Raw genomic sequence first — 21084 nt, 5'->3', positions numbered from 1 at the left:
GATGTCTAGAGAGATTAAATGATTAACTTAAGGTTATACAGCCATCGAATATCAGATTTGGGACTAGAACATAGGTGTCCAGACACCAAAACCAGGCCCATCTTACAGCATTGTGCAACCACTGTGTTGTTCCAAGACATAAATCTTTGAAATATTCATTATAGTTTAGCTGGAAAAAATAATCCACCCTCAGTTCTTTAGTTTTTGTTTTTGTTTTTGTTTTTTTTGGTTTGTTTAGTTGTTTAGTTAAATTCATTATCAAGGCTCTTTTCTTTCTGTTCCAATAGTCTGACCTAGAGGCCTTCCATTTTTTCTTGATGTCTTCAACATAGCTGCAGAGGATTGTTTTAGGAAATGGAACCATTTAATCAATTGGCTATCTTTTCTGATAGTGGGGGTAGAAGGAATTGAAAGAAAAGTTTGAAGATCTTTATATTTTCTCTCTCTCTCTCTCTCTCTCTCTCTCTGTGTGTGTGTGTGTGTGTGTGTGTTTGGGATATGTGTGAAGAAGAATTTATGTACTAAGTGTTTTTTTCATTATATTCATTCTCACAATCTCAGATAAAGAAGAATCTTATTATAAATTGGAGAATATTCCAAAGAGTTTAAAAATATAGGAAGATATATGCCAATAAAAAAATAATCAATTCTCCTGGAAGTGATAATAATAGAGGAAAGAAATCTGGACTTGGAGTGAGAAAAGAGCTGGTTTTGAATTCTGCCTCTGACAGTTAATCAGTCAATGAACATTTATCAAGAACCTGATTAGGGCCCTTTCCCCCAAGATGGCGCCGAAGGCGAAAAAGGAAGCTGTCGTCCCTCCCAAGACAGAAGCCAAGTCCAAGGCCTTGAAGGCCAAGAAGGCTGTGTTGAAGGGTGTCCACAGCCACAGGAAGAAGAAGATCCGAACATCCCCCACCTTCCGGCGACCCAAGACACTAAGACTTTGGAGGCAGCCCAAATACCCTCGGAAAAGCGCCCCTCGGAGAAACAAGCTTGATCACTATGCCATCATTAAGTTTCCCTTGACTACTGAGTCTGCCATGAAGAAGATTGAGGACAACACCACTCTGGTCTTCATTGTGGACGTCAAGGTCAACAAGCATCAGATCAAGCAGGCTGTGAAGAAGCTATACGACATCGATGTGGCCAAGGTCAACACGTTGATCAGGCCTGATGGAGAGAAGAAGGCCTACGTCTGCCTTGCTCCAGACTATGATGCTCTAGATGTTGCCAACAAAATCGGAATCATCTAAGCTGGGTCCAGCTCTCACTTCACCTATAATAAAAAGTTTTCCAGTAAAAAAAAAAAAAAAAAAAAAAGAACCTAATTAGGGTGATCCAAAAATCTTAGTTGAAGATTGAAGAGATTTAAGGCTTCACTAAGACTTTGGAGATCCCTGATATAATTGCCAGTTGTTATGAACATAGGGCAGTGGAAAGAGTGCTGAATTTGGAATTGGAGGATCTTAGGGTCCAAATTCCCGCACTTGTTCAAATCCTAGCCCTGGCACTTATAACTTAAGTAAACTTAGGCAAATCATTTAATCTCCCTGGGTCTCAGTTTCCTAATCTTTAAAATGAGAAAGTTGGACTAGATGGCCCATATGGTCCCTCTTAGCTATCAATATACAGTCCTATTATATAGAAATAAATTTGTGACATGTATGTAATAGATATTTTTGACTGATAACTGAGCTCTCAGTTTGTCTGGTGCTCAGCCAGCAGCAACCAGATGTTAGTTTAGTTTTGAGGTGAGGTAGAGGGTAAGGAAGGGAACTGGGCCAAGGAAAAGAGATTAAAAAAATTTTAAACTCACACTTGAGAGAAAACAGAAATTCATTGGCGGCAAGCCACACATTCAAGGCAAGATTAGTCTTAAAGTCGGTGTTCATGGTTTTTTGGGGGGTCCTGGACCCTTTGGCAATCTGGCAAAGTTTATAGATTCCTTTTCAGTATGATGTTTTTAAATGCATAAAATACACTAGATAGGATTATTAAAAGAACCGATTATTTTGAAATATACTTACCAAAATATTTTTCAAAAAGTTAGCAGGCCCCAAATTAAGAGCCCCTAACTTGGAGACAATTTTCTGGCTTTGGACAAAGCAGAATCATTTCTACAGTGTCCCTGTCTTGCTTTGCCAAAAACAAGGAGGTGCAGGTACATCACATTTGGTTGTTCTCCACACAAACTCAGAGGTTGCTTCTTAAAATCCCAATTAGTTGCTTGAATGGGAGCAAAAGCTACAGGAATTGCAATGGTTTTCATTATTGTCTTTCCTCCCTTGCCCAAGATCCTGCATAATTTGTCCTCAGTCTATCTTTCTAGACTTCATGTCCCAGTTAGCTACCTCATCCCAACTATCTTGTCATCTGCCAGCTTTTATATATTCCCTACCTCCAACACTAGACTTGCAGAGATTATGCCCTTCAAGGGTTTATCTATGCAATTTTAGAATTCCTATCCTGGGACTAAGTAAGTAAGTGAGAGTGAGAGAGTCTGTGCAAGCTCACATAGTTAACTACCTGTATTTAGTCTCAAGCCAGGTCTCATTTCACATCCTATCCAAATATTTTTTCTTTCTATTACCCTTACCCTCACTCACTTCACTCTACAGGTTTCTCTTTCTTGCTTTGAAAACATTAATCTAATCAATATTATCATTGTTTCTGTTAAAAAAAAAAAAAAAGAGAGCATCAATAAACTGTTCTACTCATCCTCATGATTTCCTAGACCAAAAGATCATTCTCTGGTCCTCACTTTCCTTATGTGTTTTCTCCCCCAAAACAGATACTGTCTCACTTTTGTATTTATATAATCCTTAGCATAGTACCTGGTCATAACCTGTTATTATTCAGTCATTCAGTTGTATTCGACTTTTTCTGACCTCATGGACTATAACACACAAATTTTGTCCAGGGGTTTTCTTAGAAGAGACATTGGAGTAGTTTTACCAGTTTCTTCTCCATTGGATTAAAGCAAACAATTTTTGATTTGCCCAGTATCACATAGGTAATAAATATCTGAGGCTACATTTAAACTTAGGTCTTCCAGACACCAAGCCCAGTGCTCTGTTCATTGAGCCAGCTACCTGTCTTATACTTGACACATAGCAGTAAGTGCTTTAAAATGTTTTTCATTCATTCATTCTTCAATATAAAACCTTTTGTAGTTCAATGGAAATGTCTCTATCTTGGACAATGAATCAATCAACATTCATTTATTTTATAAATAACATTTATTTATTTATTGCTATTATTTATTTATACCTGCTATGAGCCAAGTATGGTAACTAGATGGCTCAGTGGATAGACTGTCAGGCCTGGAATTAGAAAGAATCATTTTTCTGATTTCAAATCTGCTCTCAAATACTTACTAGTTGTGTGACTGTAGGCAAGTCACCTAATCCTGTTTGCCTCAGTTTCCTCATTTGTAATATGAACTGGAGAAGGAAATGGCAAGCTGTTCCAGTATCTTTGCCAAGGAAACCCCAGAAAGGGATCATAAAGAGTAAGACAGGACTGAAAATAACCCAACAACCATATGCCAGGATATTTGGTGCTGAGAAAACAAAAACAAAAATGGAAGTGTCCCAGTCATCGGGGGTTTATATTCTATTTGTGGGAATCAACATGTAAATGTGCATAAAATAGTATATGTAGAGCAATTTTCAGGGTAGACATTTGCCACTGGGACATTTGGGGAGATCTAATATAGGAAGTAGTGCTTGAGCTGAGCTTTGAAGGAAATCAGGATTCTAAGAAGAACAGGTAAAGAAGGAATGGGTCTCACTTTTTAGTAAAATGGGTGGGAGATGGACTTCATGACCTCTAAGATCCTGTTTAGCTTTTCTCTCTAGATATCTCTCACATTTATCCCTTTCTCTCCATTCACATTTCCTAACTTTAGTGCAAGTAGTAACTGACTCCTATCTGCAAGAACCTCCTAATTGGCTCCCTTGCTGAGGGGTGGGAGGAATTAATTACTAATTATAATCCTTCAGTCTCAGAAACCTGCTCAAAAACTTTCAGTGGTGCCCTATTGCCAAGAGGACAAAATTCAAACTCTTTAGCCTGTCACTTAATACTCTTCATGTATCTTTCCAGATTTACTTCATTGTGTCTCATTTTATAGTCAACATTCCAGCCAAGCTGGACAACTAGTTTTTCCTTAAATATGACCCTTCATATTCCACCTCTGGCATTTGGACAAGCTTAAGTTAATCTCCTCTTATCCCCACCCCTCTAAGTCCTTTCTAGCTCAGGTATCATCTCTTCCATGAAGTTTTTCCTAATTCTTGTTATTTCCTTCAACCTTCTCAATTTTTTTTCATACTATGCTTATTTGAGTGGAGAAGATCAGAACTTGTAATCAAGACCTGAGTTCAAGTCATGTACTAGCTGTGTGACTCTGGACAAGTCATTTAATCCCTGCCTTCAGAATTCTCATCTGTAAAATGGGGATAAAAATAGCTCCCATCTCCTATGCTTGTTATGAGAATAAAATGAGTTAATATATGGGGAATGAAATCTGATGGTGCCTTCTGGGATCTTTGAAGAAGTATAAAAGAAGATTCCTTGTGCATGTCCAGGATTAGTCTCATCTTTGGAAGAGCATTTCTCATCATAGAGTTTAGTTCCAAGAACTCATTTAAGGATTTCTGTTTCATTTTTGCCACTTTAATAAAACTGGATCATGAAGAGGTGTCAAGCAAATACTTTCATATTTTCTACGTAAGAGATTTATGAGTCAAGAAAAGGAGAAAATCTCCTGATTATGGGGGGTGGGGAGTGGGCAAGTGTTGATTGGCTATTTGTATCAAGAGAGTCTCTGACATAAGAGGAAATCTTAGATTATTTTCTTTTTCTTTTAAGTTTTGTTGCTATCTTTTTGTTTTAAATAATTTATGTTTAGGCACTGCACCTCACATAGTGAACTTTCCTTTGTGAAAAAATAACTAAGCAAAATTGACTAATAGAATGACCATTATTGATAGCAAATGCAATATTTCTCACTCAAAGACAATCTGTCCCCTTCAATCTCCTCTATCTCTAAAAAAAATGAAAGGGTTGCATTTTTTCAAATCTTCTCCAGGGCCAAAAAGAATCATCAAACTTACCCAACCTACAGCATTATTATAATGTTCATTAGTCACTTCTTTTTAATTTTCTTTTCATTGAATTATTTTAGGAATTGTTTTCCTGGTTTTTCATTCTGCATCATTTCCCACAAGTCTTTCCATCTTTCTCTGACTTCCTCATATTAATTTTTTTCTTATGGTACAATAATATCCCATTATATTTTTATACAAAAGTTTATTCAGCCATTCTCTCAAACAGTGAGCGCCCTTTCTTATGTTCAATTTTTCATTACTACAAAAAAGTCCTGTTAGGGATATTTTGGTATCTTTTTTTCTGTCTTTGACCTTCTTGGGTTATATTCCCTCATCAGGATCTCTGGGCCAAAGGGTATTTATATTGCCTTTATATTTTATGTGTGCTTTATATTTTGTTTTTCAAATTGAATTTTAGGTTTCTCGTGGGGAAGGACCATCCATGATGCCTAGGATGGACAGCTAGGTGGCAAAGTGGATAAAATGCTAAGGCTGGAGTCAGGAAGAACAAAATTGAAATCCAGCCTCAGATACTTACTAGTTATGTGAACTTGGAGAAGTTATTTAGCTCTGTTTCCATCAGTTTCCTCATATATAAAATGACCTGGAACAGGAAATGTCAAGCTACTGTAATATCTTTGCCAAGAAAACCTTAAAGGGATCACAAACAGAATAATCAAACAACAATAGGATTTGGACAGTGCTCTGTAACAATAGTTTTGTGTGTATGTGTGTGTGTGTGTGTGTGTGTGTGTGTGTGTATACACATGACATTTTACAGTTTTGTACAGGTCTTTACATATTTCATTTGATTATTGATCATTTCCCCCATTTTACAGATGAGGGAACTAAAGTTCAGATTTTAAATGGGCACATAGAATACCACCTACTGATGGGTAGCAAGAGTACAGGGTCTAAGTTAAGAAACTTGAGTTCAAATCTAGCTTCAGATGCTTACTAGCTGTGTGACTGTGGATTATGGGACCTCAGTTTCCTGATCTATAAAATAAGCTGAAGAAAAAAATGGCAAATCACTCCAGTGTCTTTGCCAAGAAAACCCCCAGTAGGATCATGAAGAGTTGGACACGACTGAAAAATGACTGAACAACAACAACAGTAGGGTTGCATAGTTAATAAATGTCAAAGGCAGGATCTGAATCCACGTTTGCCCCACACCAAGTCAAATAAGCCATGCACTATGCTATACTGTCCCAAGACAGAGTTCAAGGCATATTTGTTGAATGATTGATTGCTTTTTTTTTTTGACAATTGGGTTTAGAAACAGGCAGCTTGGCAGGAGGAATAAGCAAGAGGTTATAGGAACAGCAAGTACAGCAGCCCCTTTCATCCATCTTCATTTACATTTAAGTGAGGTGACTGATGGGAATGGACTTTAGAGCCTGAACTTGGTCTTCTGCTGCCTCTCTCTTATTTTCAGTTTGAGTCAGTAGTGACCTTTTCTCTGACGAGTAATAACCCTGGAGAAAGCAGGAGGAGGAGAGCTGAAGATGAGGGTCACTATGGGGAGAGAGCAATAAAGTAGCTGAAAAGGGTCTAATAAACCCGGGTAATTGAATGTTGTAAGAATTGTGACTGGGGCAATGGGAACATCTTGATGTCACCTCCCAGAAACAATCACTAAGGAGAAAATGATGCTTGACCTGAAGTAGGGCAAATCCAGTTATAAAAGTAACACTGAGCTGATCTGCTTTTCCTGTCTGGAACCTTAGGACAGTGAGCGATGACCATTTTTTTAGTCAATAGATCAGGAGAGGAGCCACAAGTTTGGGAGGCCAAGTTCCAAAGACAGGATGCTCTTAAATAACTTGAATTATAGAAAGGAAGGCAAAACTGTGAAACTGATGGTTTGTCCCTGATGTTCTTGTCCATCCTCCCTTTGTTTGTCCTCCCCCTTTTACTCTAGCGTCTTCTCTATTGCTCCCGCATAATTAGCATCCTCAGGGATCCTCAGGGAGAACTAGTACTTCTACTGTGAGGGCTTTCATGATTCTTTCATGGTTAAATGTCACAGAGTTGGTGACAAAGGCTTAGCCTTATCAAGGCCACTTGGACCTCTTCCATCCTTATCCAAGGGAGTGCTAACCTTCTCTCAGGAGGACTAGCACTTCTGGTAGAAAAACTTGCCAAACCCTTCTCACCTTTGGTGCCCACTTGGCACTCACTTCTCACCTGTGGCTCCAAGAAACTGGCATGTGCAGCAGCCACATCCCAGTAAAGCTGTCTCAGAAGATGGGCTAAACCAAACTGAGGGAAACCTACAGGATTTACCTTATATCTGCTGATGAGGTAGAGGGATGTCTAACCCAAGCAGGCAAAGACTTCCCTTGGCAGAATGGGTGGATGAGGACAATTTGCTCTAATGGCCATGAAAGCAGCTGAAGCAGGTGCTTAGAGTTTGGGCAGATATCAAAGATGCTAAAGTCATCCACTAAATCCTGAACTATCACCGGTTGTTTTGACTTTTGTCCTGCCACTGGAATTTTCTGACCCTGAAAGAGAGAGTAAGACTCACGATAACCCTTCCTCACTTAAATCCATTTCATGCTCAGGTCAAGACATCACCCCAAGATATCATTGATCTTTGAAAATGAAAGATGAACAAATCTTCTCCTTAAGGATCTTACATTCTAAAGGGAAACACAATATGTACTCAAATGGGTTATATTAGCATCTATCCAGAGGTCCTCAAACTACAGCCTATGGGCCAGATGCAGCAGCTGAGGATGTTAATCCCCCTCACCCAGGGCTATGAAGTTTCTTTATGTAAAGGCTCACAAAACAAACTTTTCGTTTTTACTATTGTCTGGCCCTGCAACAGTCTGAGAGACAGTGAACTGGCCCCCTATTTAAAAAGTTTGAAGACCCCTGATCCATACACAGAATCATTTTAGGAGAAACCACCAGCACTAGTAAATGAAGAACAAACAACTGCATCCTCAAGTTCCCTCAGCATCCTTAGTTCTTTAGAAGTCCTACTGTGGTACACGACTGGGTCAACTCCCCCAGTTCAGTAATTTTCCATGAACACTTTGACTATAATATGGGCATCCACTTTGTTTTCAGTTCTTTGCTACTTCAAATAGTCCTGCTATGATTATGTCAGTAGACATGGTGTCTTTTTGCCTTTAATCTCTTTGGGCTATTTGTCCCTCAGCAGGATCTCTAGCTCAAAAGGTATTTATATTGTCTTTAATTTTGCATTTGTTTTATATCTTATTTTCCAAATTGGATTTTAGATTTCTTGTGGACAAGGACCACGTCTTACACTTTTTAGGATCATTCGTGGTGCCCAGGACAGTGCCCTGTAATAAAAGCTCATCTTAATATAGCAGTTTACGGTTTTGCAAAGATTTTTACACACATCACTTCATTAAGTCTTCATTACACATACATGCTTGCTTGCTAGGTGACACTGGACAAATCATTTCCACTTCTCTATGTATCAAGCAACTCTTTAAGATTCCAAGTTGAAGAGAAAATGTTGTTGTTCACTAGTGTCCAACTTTTCTTGATCCCATGGACCATATTATCTATGAAGTTTTCTTAGCCATTTCCTTCTTCAGTGGATTTAAGGAAAATACATGAAATGACTTGCCTAGGTTCATACAGCTCATAAATTTCTGAGGTGAGATTTGCACTCACATTTTCCTAACTGCAAGCCCAATGCTCTAGTCACTGAATTATCTAGCTGCTTTGAAGAGAAGGGGTCAACCAGCACTGATAGAAAGGGTTCCTAGCCTGGGATTTCTTTATACCAATAAAATTACAGATTTAAGGCCTACCTAGGTAGTTAAGTAGCATAATGGATAGACTCCTGGCTTGCAGTAATCAAGATGTGAGTTCAAAATCTACCTCAGGTACTTACTAGTTGTAGGCCCACCCAGCTAAACTGATAAACTAATTTAAATTAAAGTGTTAATGGCAGAATAATCTTGATTATGATTTTTATCACTTAATTGCCTTGTGTCATGTCCACCCACTGTGGTAGGTTGATAAGAATATTTTGGGGTGGAATAGTTCCTTTCATTACTCTTCAAATCATACCTTATAAGAGACTGTTCCATCCATGGTCATTGCCAATCTTATTGAAACATTCATTGTTGAGAGATGGTCAGTCAGTTAAATATTTATTCATTGCCTATTATGTGTCAGGTATGGTGCTAAGTGGATCTAAAAGAAAGCAAATAAAAAAAGTTCCCTGGTCTTGATAGTTTAGAGAATGGCTATGACTGCATAGAACTTTATAGAGATTGCCAAATTAACTCTCTTTTTATGGCTTCTTCAAAAGAGCTTATGGTAGCACAGAAAATTTGAGTGTGCTTCACGTGGAGTCAGGCCATGGGGATCCTTTCAGACTCAGACCAAGACAACAATGGGTTTGGAATCTGAGAGAGGGGTGCAAATATTGATCTGGCTACTTATTATCTGTTTAACCTTATTGTACTTTTGGAGATCTTAGTTCCTTCTTTTTTGTAAGCTGAAGAGTTTACACTGAATTTCCTCTAAAGTCCATCTCATGAATACATTCTCTGATCCTACAAGCAGAGCTTTGCCATTAGGATCACTCCACTCAAGGTCTTTTTAAAACACCATTTTGAGAACGATATCTCCCACTTGTCCGTGACTTCCATAACTTACATATGCTAGCACTCAGGTATAATTCCCTATAGTCTCTTCCCTATTTGAACATGTTTATAGAAATGTTAGGAGAGACAGATGTTAAAGCAAAAAGAGAATTAAATGAAGTATTAGAAGAGTGAGATTTTAATTCTGGTTGGAAGAGACCTTAGAGATTGTAAGACCTAACAGTGTAGAGAGGAAAGAATATTAGACTTAAAAATAGGAGCCAGAGGTCCAAATCCTGCCTCAAATACTGATTGGCTGTGTGATTATAGAATAGTAACTTAACATCTCTGTATTTCAGTTTCTTTGTCTATAAAATGTGGTTATACTTTATATACATATATATAATACTTATCATGTTAATAGTATATACATATACATACATTATATAATATTAATGTATATATACACACATATATATAGAGAGAGAGACTGCGATATATTTTATAGAATTGTTATGAGAAGGTCACTTTGTAAGTAAAAGCATCTAGGTGACCTGCTTGATAGGAAATCCTGAATTCAAATTTGACCTCAGATTGCTATGAGCTGTGAGACACTGAGCAAGTCACTTCTATCTGAATTAACTAAAATAGGGATAACAATAGCAACTCACTCCTAGAGGAGTTTCTTTTCTTCCTAGGGTCCTGCATTCAAATTCTGCCTCAAACACTTAATCGTTTAGTAATTTATTAACTATCTTGTATTTATAGAAAAAAATCCCCCTTATTTCTGCCTCAGTTTTCTCATCTATAAAAATAAGTGATTTATACTTAGTGTCTTCATAGGTTCCCTCTAGCTCAAAAGCTGTAATCAATAATGCTTAAGGTCCTATACAAAGGCAAGCTGTTATATCTCTGGATTCCTGAGCCAGATTTCTTTCTACAACACTACCCTGTTGTTGCTCTCACAGTTCCCTTTCTACCTAGAAAAATGTTATGGTTCCATGAGTGGATTAAGCAGGCAGGAATTGCACTAGAACTAACTCTGCTCTAATCTCCTGAAAATCCCTTTCCGGGTCCATCCTGTTGTTTTGATTGCATCCGGAATCCTGTAGCTTTTCTCTCGCCCTATTCAAGTCTGATTTTTGAGGGGCAATTGTTGAAGTTATTTTGAACGCTTTTTTTTCTGAGGCTGGGAGACCTAAGGGCCAACGAGAAATCACAATTACCCTTCTCCCCCCTCCCTTTCTGTACACACCCTCTAACATCATTGTGCAGGTGAACTCAGTATTAAAAGTGTCTCAAAGGGCAAGCTTTGAAAATAAATTTGGAAAAAAAGGCAGCCTGGAGGGTGTGGTATTTTCCTCTGGGGCTGGGGCTGGGTGGAGAAGTAGTTAAGAGGAGTGAATGGTAACCAAAGCTTTCTCATTACGGGCTCCCTCCACCCTATGATAGCTTCCCTGAGTCACTGTCCCTCCTGCCAGCAGCACAGGGTCTCCCAAAGCAATCAGCCCTTTTCACTATTCTCCAGAGATGGCTCTGAAGTCGTGTAGCTTAAGCTGTAACCCAATACCAGCTGATATAATAACTAAGGGTGGAAAACTGGCCAGTTTCCTAATGGATTTCTCTGGAACTCTACATAAACAGGTCGTAGGGTGACACCCCAGCAGGACCCAAGGGCACCTTACACTGGATGAGCAAACCTTTTCTAGATTACAGAAGTCATGTCTCTAACTTTTCCCATCTTCCTCCCTCCTGCTCCCTGCAGAAATTACACTGTGGGGTATCTTTTGTGTGCTCATTACCCTCTGACACACACAAATGCAAATGGAGATCTAATTTGCTTTAAAAAACAGAATTACTTGGTGCTTCCTACAGTTTTGTTCTAACACCCATATGAGTATTTTTCCTGGTGATTTTTACTTTGCTATCTCTATTGTAATCTAACTTGGCTCAAAGGCAGGTGGCAAAAGACCTGCCTCAAGCCTTAGGCAGCAAGACCCTGGCAAAATCATGGAACCCCTCAATGTTTCCAATGGTGTCAAACTCAAACCCTAAACCAAACAATAGGGTCTTTAAAGGCACATACTGACTTAGAAAAACACATATTTACAATTGAGTACCAGGCCCTGGGAGAGTGGTTCGGAATGTGAAAAACTCATATAGAGACGTTATCATTGTCATAGTTTATTGTCATAAAAAGGCTCACAAGCTGATCAAAATGATTACGCATGAGTGAAAGGAGCCATTTAAAGGTGAGACAAAGTTAAGCAGGGTTCTAGTGGAGAACAAACTCCCATGTGCATTATGTCTGTATTAACAACCGCAGTTGAGATAGGAGGAAATAGGGTATGCTAATACAGGATAATGAGATTGCTTTGGCCCCAAAGGTTATTTGTAAGACAGGAATGTGTCTAGTGTGCCTGCTCAAGGAAGAAGGGTCCCTTATCTGACTTGGTAAGTTGAGTATGCCTTAGTCAAATGAACAAACATGGCTTCTCTTTGTGTGTGATAAAGTTGACAATAGTTAAGATTCACATTATTCCTGATAATGGAAACAGGATGGACTCTGTTACAATTCACTTCATTCCTGCAATGGTTATACCCCATCAACAATTATTTATACTCTGTTATATTTTTCTGATATATATATATATATATATATATATATATATACATACACATATATATATAGATAGATATATAGATATATTCTATTTTCCCTATATATTTATATTTAGCTATAGCTATATACTATACACTATATACAAACATATATACTATATAGATATGTATATGGACATATAGAATATAGCTACATATATCTATATATATATTTCTCACTTTTTAATCTCATTCAGCCATACTGGGAAATGTTGAAGCAAGCCACATGTTTGACATCTCTGCTAGACAACTCTCTTGACTGCAAGTTTCAGAAAAATTTGCTGACCCAAAATGGTAAAGAGGATTCTTTTATCTAGGAGTTCCCTCTATTGATGAAATCATATGTCAGATCTCTATTCTTGTTCCATACACCTTTGCAACACATGTATCACCTTTTGAAAGTACTCAGAAACAGAACATCTTCATAATGACCAAAATTGGTGGGAGAGAATGGAGAAGAGGGACTGGATTCCTTTACATTTTAGCTTCATTGACCTTTGAATTCTAGGGAATTTGAATCTCCTAAATCACATAGATCAATAGTTAGAGTTGAAAGGAAACTCACAGGCCTCATTTTACGGATTAGGAAACTGAGGTCTGGGGATATGAAGTGACTTGCCCATGACAGAGCTTCTGGCTCTGGTACCTAGACTGTATTTATTTTTAGCTCCTTTCACCCTTTTCCCTTACTTTTCCTCCCCACTATTATATGCATTCACTCAATCGAAGTGTTCTGTTATACATTAGGACAATGCTTTGATTACCCATGTGAGACTATGAAAATGTTGGTTGAGTCTGGTCACTAATACAAAATGAAGGATGTGTGAAATTTGAATGTTTGTAGAAATTAAAAGATACCTTCATTTATGCATGAACATGTCTGATCAAGGATAGAACATTTTGCTTCAAACAAACGATTATTTTTGACAACAGAAGTATAAGCAGCTATTGTCAGATCAGTCTTGACAACAGGAGTATAAATCCAATTTGTATTTATATTTGGTAATTATTCTTCTTTGCTACAAAAATAAATGGGAATATATATACCTGTTTATATCCAGAAGAGTGCTGGTAAATTTTTAACTATCAGTTTTCTGGGGTGGAGCTTGGGGGAATAGGTGATAGATGGGAGGATAAAATGGGGGGTACGAGAGTTAAAGATGGAGAATTTGGGACACAGAAGTATGCACAACACACTTTAAATTTTTTTCTTCACTTTCTTAAGTATAAAAAATCAACAAAACAAAGCATTTACCAATTTCTGATTTCTAAGGTGTAAATGCTCACATTGAAAATTTCACAATCAGCTCTCTTGAGCCTGTTCTAGCTGACTACAGCACACTGCTGCCTAAACCTATACTTAATTGAAAATGCTGATTGTTAAAAGAAGAATTTAATCATATCAGATGGAGTATTACTAAAGCAGGATAGGAAAAACATGTGCTTTTAGTTTCCAAAAGGTCCACAGAGTTAATGAACTTGAGATTTCATTAAGATATCTGTTACATAAGAAAACTGAACAATCTGGTTGGACAGCTTATTTACAAGCACCTGTTTTGGCTAAGACATACCGATTTGGTTATTACGTGTACACGGGCCATTTACCACTCTCTCCCTAATTCCTCCAAATCTAGCTTCTAGCTCCTAGAATGTCATTATAATTGTCATTACCTTTAGTTCTCACCTCTTTGGAAAGCCTAGGAGTTCAACTCTGGGAACAAAGGGACAATGTGGTCTAAAATGCAGGCTGATTATCCCAGGGTCCAGGTTTACAACTCATGAATTTGACCTTACACATTCTGAGGATAATGTGACCAATGGGGTTATTATTCATATGATAATGATGATAATATTTGCAAGATAATTGCCAAAAAAGCAACTTCCTCCAGCAACTCATTTGATTCACTATGTATGCTGATGAAGCAGATTATACTGTAAGCAAAAAATAAAATTGCATATCATTGCTATTTGTCACTGTATTCAGGAATGGGGAAGTAAGATGATATTGACTGAGAGATTTAGATGTATTGAAATGACCTGCTGGACACATGCTAATAATTGTCTAAGTCCAGTATCTAACCAGAAACTCAGAATAGCATTTAGGATTTTATTTTTAGATAGTCTAGGCATACAATGAACTATATTTTTTAAACTTGAGGTCTCCTTAGACAAGAGGTCTTATTCTGGACCTAGAGTCTGTGAACTTATTTTAAAAACATTTTGATAATTTTTTTTCAATTTAATTGATTTCCTTTAAAATCTTACATATTTTATTTTGTACCTTTAAGAACAATGTTCTGAGAAAGAAGCTTCACACCAAACTGCCAAAGGGACACATTACACATAAAAATAGGTTGGGAACCTCTGCATAAACAAAATTGACTTTGAAATATGAGGAAGTTCCAATATCTGCAACAGAGTTTATAAAAACAGATCACATTTGTATCACGGTTTTCAGTTTATAAAGTGATTTCCTTCTTCCCAGGATTATTATTCCCCTTTTGTAGATGTTGAAACTGAGGTTCATCCAGAAGTGACTCCTTCAGAGTCACGCATGTAGTAAATAAAAGAATTGAGATTTTAATCCTTGTCCTATGACTCTAGATCCAAGTCTTTTCCCTGCTCCATTGTTAGCCAGGGCAGTTGCATCTGATGCTAAACTTTGAAGAGATAAGGAGATCCAGGTTTTCTGAATATTCTTGACTAGTTATGTGGTTTATGATGTGGGGTTCAGTACCAGATGATGTGGTTCAAGGACCAAAATGATGTATGTGATGTCAAAAGTTGGGGTTCAGTCATGTGAAGAATTCACAATAGCCATTCTCTTTGGCAAAAGCTAGTTATTTAGGGAAGATGTTACAGGAAAATAAAGGGATACAACAGACACTGGGAATGGTAAATATGAAACAGAGTGGGAGATAATATGAAAGACAAGTTGCTCTGTGGAACTCACAATTACCCAGTAGAAAGGGAGCACCCCATGAGGTTGAACCATGCCCTTAGTTCTGAAAGAGACATAGAAACCTAAGAAAGTTAGCTAAAAAAAAGGAGAAGTGGGGTTGGGAAGCATAGAGGAGTTAGGGGAGATATCACAGGGATATGGAGGAAGAAGTAGGGAAAAGATACCATAAGGCAGAGAGCCTGCAATGGCAGACTGACCCAAAGGAAGGCAGCAGACATAAGATGGCCCATGAGTAGATTTCACAGGGAAAACGTAACCTCAGGGACATGACTGGGATTTCTGATAGGGCATGGCAAGGTGAGACTGGTCCAGACCTCTAGAGAAGGTAAGTCCCATAGATTTGACATAACTTGGATTTCAGACTAGACCCCTCTGCAAAGGGTTCCACCAGGAACCTAAACTGATCTCTATCAGTGTCTTCTCCCTGCCTGCCTTAGGGATTAATTTTTATCAATTCCTCTGCTAACTACACTTAACATTGAAGACCTCATTATCTGTGCTAACCAAATGCCACATTTAGTGGACCAGTTCCTGGTAAAATTGTGAAGAGAACAATTTATCTTCAGCCCCCAATTCCCATTTGTGTGAGTTTTCGCACTAACTTTTTGTACCTTCAATATTCATTCACATTGACACTTTCCAGACCTATATATTTCAGACTCTCAAAAACCAAGCTAATAGAATGAATGAATTACTATTATATTCTAATAGGAAAGGACAAGAAATTTGTTCCTATTGAACATCTCTGCTTTATGGCTAATGTCTACTGGGGCCAATGCCCCTGTTTTCATCAATTACTGCAGTTATCAGCAATATTTTAAAGAAGGATAGCTTATTGGTGGGTAATATTCTTAAACTATAATTTCAGAGTTGTGGTCTCACAGATCAGTCAGTCAACAAACATTTATTAAGTATGTGCTACATTCTAGGTAGGGCAGATAGGTAGTGTAGTGAGAGCACTGGGCTTGGATTCAAATCCAGACTCAGATAATTACTTGCCCTGTGACCCTGGGCAAGTTACTTCACCCTATTTGCCTCAGTTTCCTCATCTGTAAAATGAGTTGGAGAAGAAATGGCAAACCACTCCAGTATCTTTGCCAAGAAAACCCCAGTAGGGTCATTGCCTCTCTACCAACTGCTTCAAGTTAAAATACAAACTCTTCAGTTTCCAGCTACCTTTCTGGATTTATTTCACATTACTCCTCCTCCATTACCTTTCAGAAAAAAAAAAAAAAAAAAAAAAACTAAACAAATGATTGTTGTTTAAACCCTACATGTTATCTCCTAACTCCATGCTTTTGTATAGATGACCTCCCATCTCTGGAATATATTCCCTCCTCATCTCTCTGTACCTTTGAGACCTCCCAGCTATCTTTAAAAATAAGCTCAGCTGCCACCTCCAATAAAAAGTCTTTTGGGAATTCCCTGGTTGCTAGTGCTTTCTCCTGAAATGACCCTTTGTGTATTAACTCATTTGAATATATACTGTTTTCCCCCAGTAGAATGCAAGATCCTAGTTCATTCTTGATTTTCAAAGGGGACCAATGATATCTTGGAGTGATGTCTTGACCTGAGCATGAAATGGATTTAAGTGAAGAAGAGTTGCCATCAGACTCACTCTCTTCCAGAGTCATCAAATTCCAGTGGGAGGACAAAAGTCAAAACAACTGGTGATGGCCAGGATTTAGTGGATAAGCTTGATGTCCTCAATGTCTGTCCAAGTTCTAAACACCTGTTTCAGTTACTTTCCTGGCCATTAAAGCAAATTGTTCTCACCTATCCATCCTGCCAAGGGAAATCTCCACATGCTTAGATTAGACATCCCTCTACCTCATCAGGCCTGTAGGGTACCCTCAACTTGTTTTAGCCCCTTTTTCTGAGAGTTTCATCCTAGTAAAATGTATGTACAGCAGCCACATGCCACAGGTTCTTAGAGCCACAGGTGAGAATTGGGTGGACATCAAAGGTGAATGAACAGCTCCGAAAAGAGCTTGGCAAGTCTTCACACTGGAGATGTTAGTATTCCTGAGAGAAGGTTAGCATTCTTTTTGATAAGGATGGATGAGGTCCAAGTAATTTTAATAACATGTACACAGTTAAGCATTGCCACCTGCTCTGTAGCATCTGACCATGAAAGTCTAATTAGAAAAAAGACCAGGACTGGTTCTTGATGATCTTAAGAGAAGAATGGAAGGAAAGGGAAAGAAGAATATACTAGAGTTTGGGGAAAGGAGGCAGGAAAGGAAAGGAAGATTAGGAAACATTCTCTCTAGTAATCAGTGTGTTCAAGTAGAAGTATATGCACATAAGGATAAATGAGTAGGAGAAAACAGCTGACACTTGAACTTTCATCTGAAAAGGAAGAAGAATACATACACACATAAATAACTGGGTACAAAAATACATTTCAGTATATTCAGCACAAAAATACATTAATAGTGAAATTGAAGGGAAAGGGAAGATGAGGTAGAGTACAGATGGATTAGTCCTAAGTAAAATAAACTCTAAGGATGTCCAAAAAAACAATAAGCTCTTTTTGATATGACAAAGAATGTGAATCTGAATGGGTGACAATAAATGAGGAAATGGCTAAACAATTATGTTATATGTTAAATGGGATGGAATATTATCACGCTGTAAGAAATGATGGAGGCAGATGGTTTCATTCCCTAATTTCAGAGAAATCTGGGAAGACTTGTGTTGGAATCAGCCAGAAAGCCATATGATGGGAGAAGGGGATTACACAGTCAACCAGCCAGGAAGCAACATGATGGCAGAAGGGAATTACAATTGGGGAGAATAGAGCTGTATGCAGCTGGGACAACTGAGATACCCCCTGGAGAGGTGAAATCTGTTCCTCTCCAGCCTATGGATCCCCTACCTCCAGGCACAGTAGGCTTGACCATTTCACCTCCTTGTATGTACAAAACAGTGTCCATCCACACACTGATGTGGGAAACTGGGGAATGTGTAGATAATATCCCAGTCACTAATACAGGTAGACAATGTGTGACTTATCACCCAGGAGACGTAGTAGCATCAGGTTTACTCATACAGAATCCTAATAAGCAGCCTGGTGATAGTCACCCAGGTTCTGACTCCAGACCACAAAATCCAGGAATATACTGGACAGCAGCTGTAACGGCTGACCGACCTATGCTCACTATCTATATAAATGGCCTACCATTGGAAGGATTGGTAGACACAGGTGCAGATCGTACAGTCATTAGAGGTGCCAATTGGCCCAGTCACTGGCCAAAGATTAAAGCAGACACCTATATGTCTGGAGTAGGAGGATCAATAGCAGCTGAAGTTAGTGCTGCCCCTATGAGATGGACTTTTGAAGGCAAAACAGGAGTTTTTACTCCTTTTATAGTTGAAAAACTCCCCATCAATCTGTGGGGAAGAGACATTTTACAACAATTGGGGTTGAAAATGAGTACTTCGGTTTTTTAAGCAGGGCTGCTGTTGAAGGCCTGCCAACACTTTCACCTGTTCCTATGCAATGGAAAACTGATACACCAGTGTGGATAGAACAGTGGCCCTTAAGTAGCGATAAAATTCAGGCCTTATTAGATATAGTACAGGAGCAGCTTGAACAAGGGCATTTACAACCTTCTCTAAGTCCTTGGAATTCCCCAGTGTTCGTTGTAAAAAAGAAATCAGGAAAATGGAGGATGCTCACTGATTTAAGAAAAGTGAATGAACAGATGGAAACTATGGGAACTCTTCAGCCTGGACTTCCATCTCCTACTCAATTGCCTAGAGAGTGGCCTCTTTGGGTCATCGATATTAAGGATTGTTTCTATTCTATCCCTCTGGATAAGGAGGATATGAAAAGATTTGCCTTTTCAGTACCCAGCGTTAACTTAGCTGAGCCTTATAAAAGATATGAATGGACAGTTTTGCCACAGGGAATGAAGAACAGCCCCACTATGTGTCAAATGTATGTTGCTGCTGCTCTTGCTCCAATAAGAAGAGCATTTCCAAAAGTTATGCTATTACATTATATGGATGATATATTGGGATGTGCACCTGAGGAACAAATGCTAGAAGCATCTCTACAAAAAACCATAGAAACACTAAGATACTACAAACTTCATATCGCTACAGAAAAAATTCAAAGGCATGCTCCTTTTCAATATTTAGGATATGAAATATATCCTAAGGCACTTACACTACAAAAACTGTCTTTAAGAACAGAGAGGTTGAACACCTAAAATGATTTCCAAAAATTAATAGGAGATATCCAATGGATGCGTCCAGTATTAGATTTAACTACCAATCAATTGCAACCCCTATATGACATTTTAAGGGGAGACACTGCTTTAAATTCACCACGCTGGCTTACAAAAGAAGCTCAAGAGGCTTTGAGAGAAGTTGAACTGGCTTTATCCAATGTAGTTGAAAGAGTCACTCAAAAACCCTTGGAAATATCAGTTTTTGCTACGAAAGAAGCACCCACAGCAGTCCTTCATCAAGGAGACAGTGTGATAGAGTGGGTGAACTTCCCAGCACAACCAGAACAAAGCCTTACGCCTTACCCAGTGCTTGTGGCTAGAATTCTATTAAAGGCCATTAAGCGAGCAGTACAATTATCTGGGACAAGACCTGACAAGATATACACCTTTTATACAAATGCACAAATTAATGTATGCTGTGAAACCATCCCAGAGTGGCAAATTTTATTGGCCATGGCTCCAAATTTTGCATATAGATCTCCATTAAAGATAACCAGACTACTGCATAATTGGCAATGGATTTTTGAGGAGAAGGTTTCTAAGGTTCCTCTTGAAGGACCAACTATTTTTACAGACGCAGCCAAACAAAATATTTGTGCTGTATACTCTCATGATTTAACCGTAAAAAGAGTAGTCAGAACTCCTTTTCAGTCCACTCAGCAGAACGAATTATATGCGATCATGCTAGCTTTCACTTATTACCCAGGCGACATAAATATAATATCTGATTCAGCCTATTCAGTAGGTGTGGTACAAAGAATTGCCACAGCCCAAATAAAATTTGCAGCTTCTAATATATATCAGCTCTTTAAGGAACTTCAAGAGCAAGTGAGAAAGCATCCAGGAAAGATTTATATCCTGCATGTCCACTCACATAGTGGACTCCCAGGCCCTATTTTTGATGGAAATTCAAAGGCAGATAGCCTTTTAACTATGTTGGCCAGTACGCCTTTATTTCAGGAGGCCCAGGAATCCCATTCTAAATACCATTAGGCTGCTCGAGCTTTGCGTTTACAATTTGGGATTACAAAAGAAGACGCTAGGAGCACAGTAAAAAGCTGTACAGCTTGCCTTCCCTTCCACGCTCCTATACTGCCTCCAGGGAAGAACCCTCGTGGTTTGAGACCCAATGAAATCTGGCAAATGGATGTGACCCATTATAAATCTTTTGGTCATCTGTCTTTTATCCACGTTGTGATAAACATCTTTTCAGGATTCACTTTTGCCATACCAGCATCAAAAGAGACAGCCCGAGTGGTCACTGAATTCCTCATTCAAGCATTCGCAATTATGGGTGTGCCACAAGAAATAAAAACAGATAATGGACCGGCACATACCTCCAAACATTTTGAACACTTTTGTGCACAGTATAAGATTTTACACACTACTGGCATACCCTTTAATCCTCAAGGTCAAGCAATAGTAGAAAGAAGAAACAGGGACATTAAGACACTCTTCCAAAAACAAAAGAAAGGGGGAGCCACGGGTAACCCTAGAGAACTTCTAATTTTAGTTCT

The 21084-nt window shown here is 38.4% G+C and overlaps 1 protein-coding gene, 1 non-coding gene and 1 pseudogene across 2 annotated transcripts; 2 read left to right on the top strand and 1 right to left on the bottom strand.

Moving 5' to 3' along the window:
• The first annotated feature begins 774 nt into the window (after positions 1-774).
• Positions 775-1326, top strand: LOC127554343 (60S ribosomal protein L23a-like). Its single transcript, XM_051985807.1, has one exon. The coding sequence runs from the start codon at positions 786-788 to the stop codon at positions 1254-1256; it is 471 nt and encodes a 156-aa protein (XP_051841767.1). The 5' UTR covers positions 775-785; the 3' UTR covers positions 1257-1326.
• A 5798-nt stretch (positions 1327-7124) lies between these two features.
• On the bottom strand, positions 7125-7243 carry LOC127546129 (uncharacterized; annotated as a pseudogene).
• Positions 7244-17339: 10096 nt separating this feature from the next.
• Positions 17340-17466, top strand: LOC127546137 (U6atac minor spliceosomal RNA). The gene has a single exon (XR_007949989.1). It is a non-coding gene; the product is annotated as a U6atac minor spliceosomal RNA (small nuclear RNA).
• Positions 17467-21084: the final 3618 nt, after the last annotated feature.

The sequence above is a fragment of the Antechinus flavipes genome, chromosome 1 (genome assembly GCF_016432865.1).
Source record: "Antechinus flavipes isolate AdamAnt ecotype Samford, QLD, Australia chromosome 1, AdamAnt_v2, whole genome shotgun sequence".
Lineage (NCBI taxonomy): Eukaryota > Metazoa > Chordata > Mammalia > Dasyuromorphia > Dasyuridae > Antechinus > Antechinus flavipes.
Note: the sequence above shows the minus strand (reverse complement) of the source record. Positions and strands in the feature narration are given on the sequence as shown.

What these genes read in the sequence shown, in the direction of transcription:
- LOC127554343 (XM_051985807.1), top strand. Translation starts at nt 786, where the DNA reads ATGGCGCCGAAGGCGAAAAAGGAAGCTGTCGTCCCTCCCAAGACAGAA.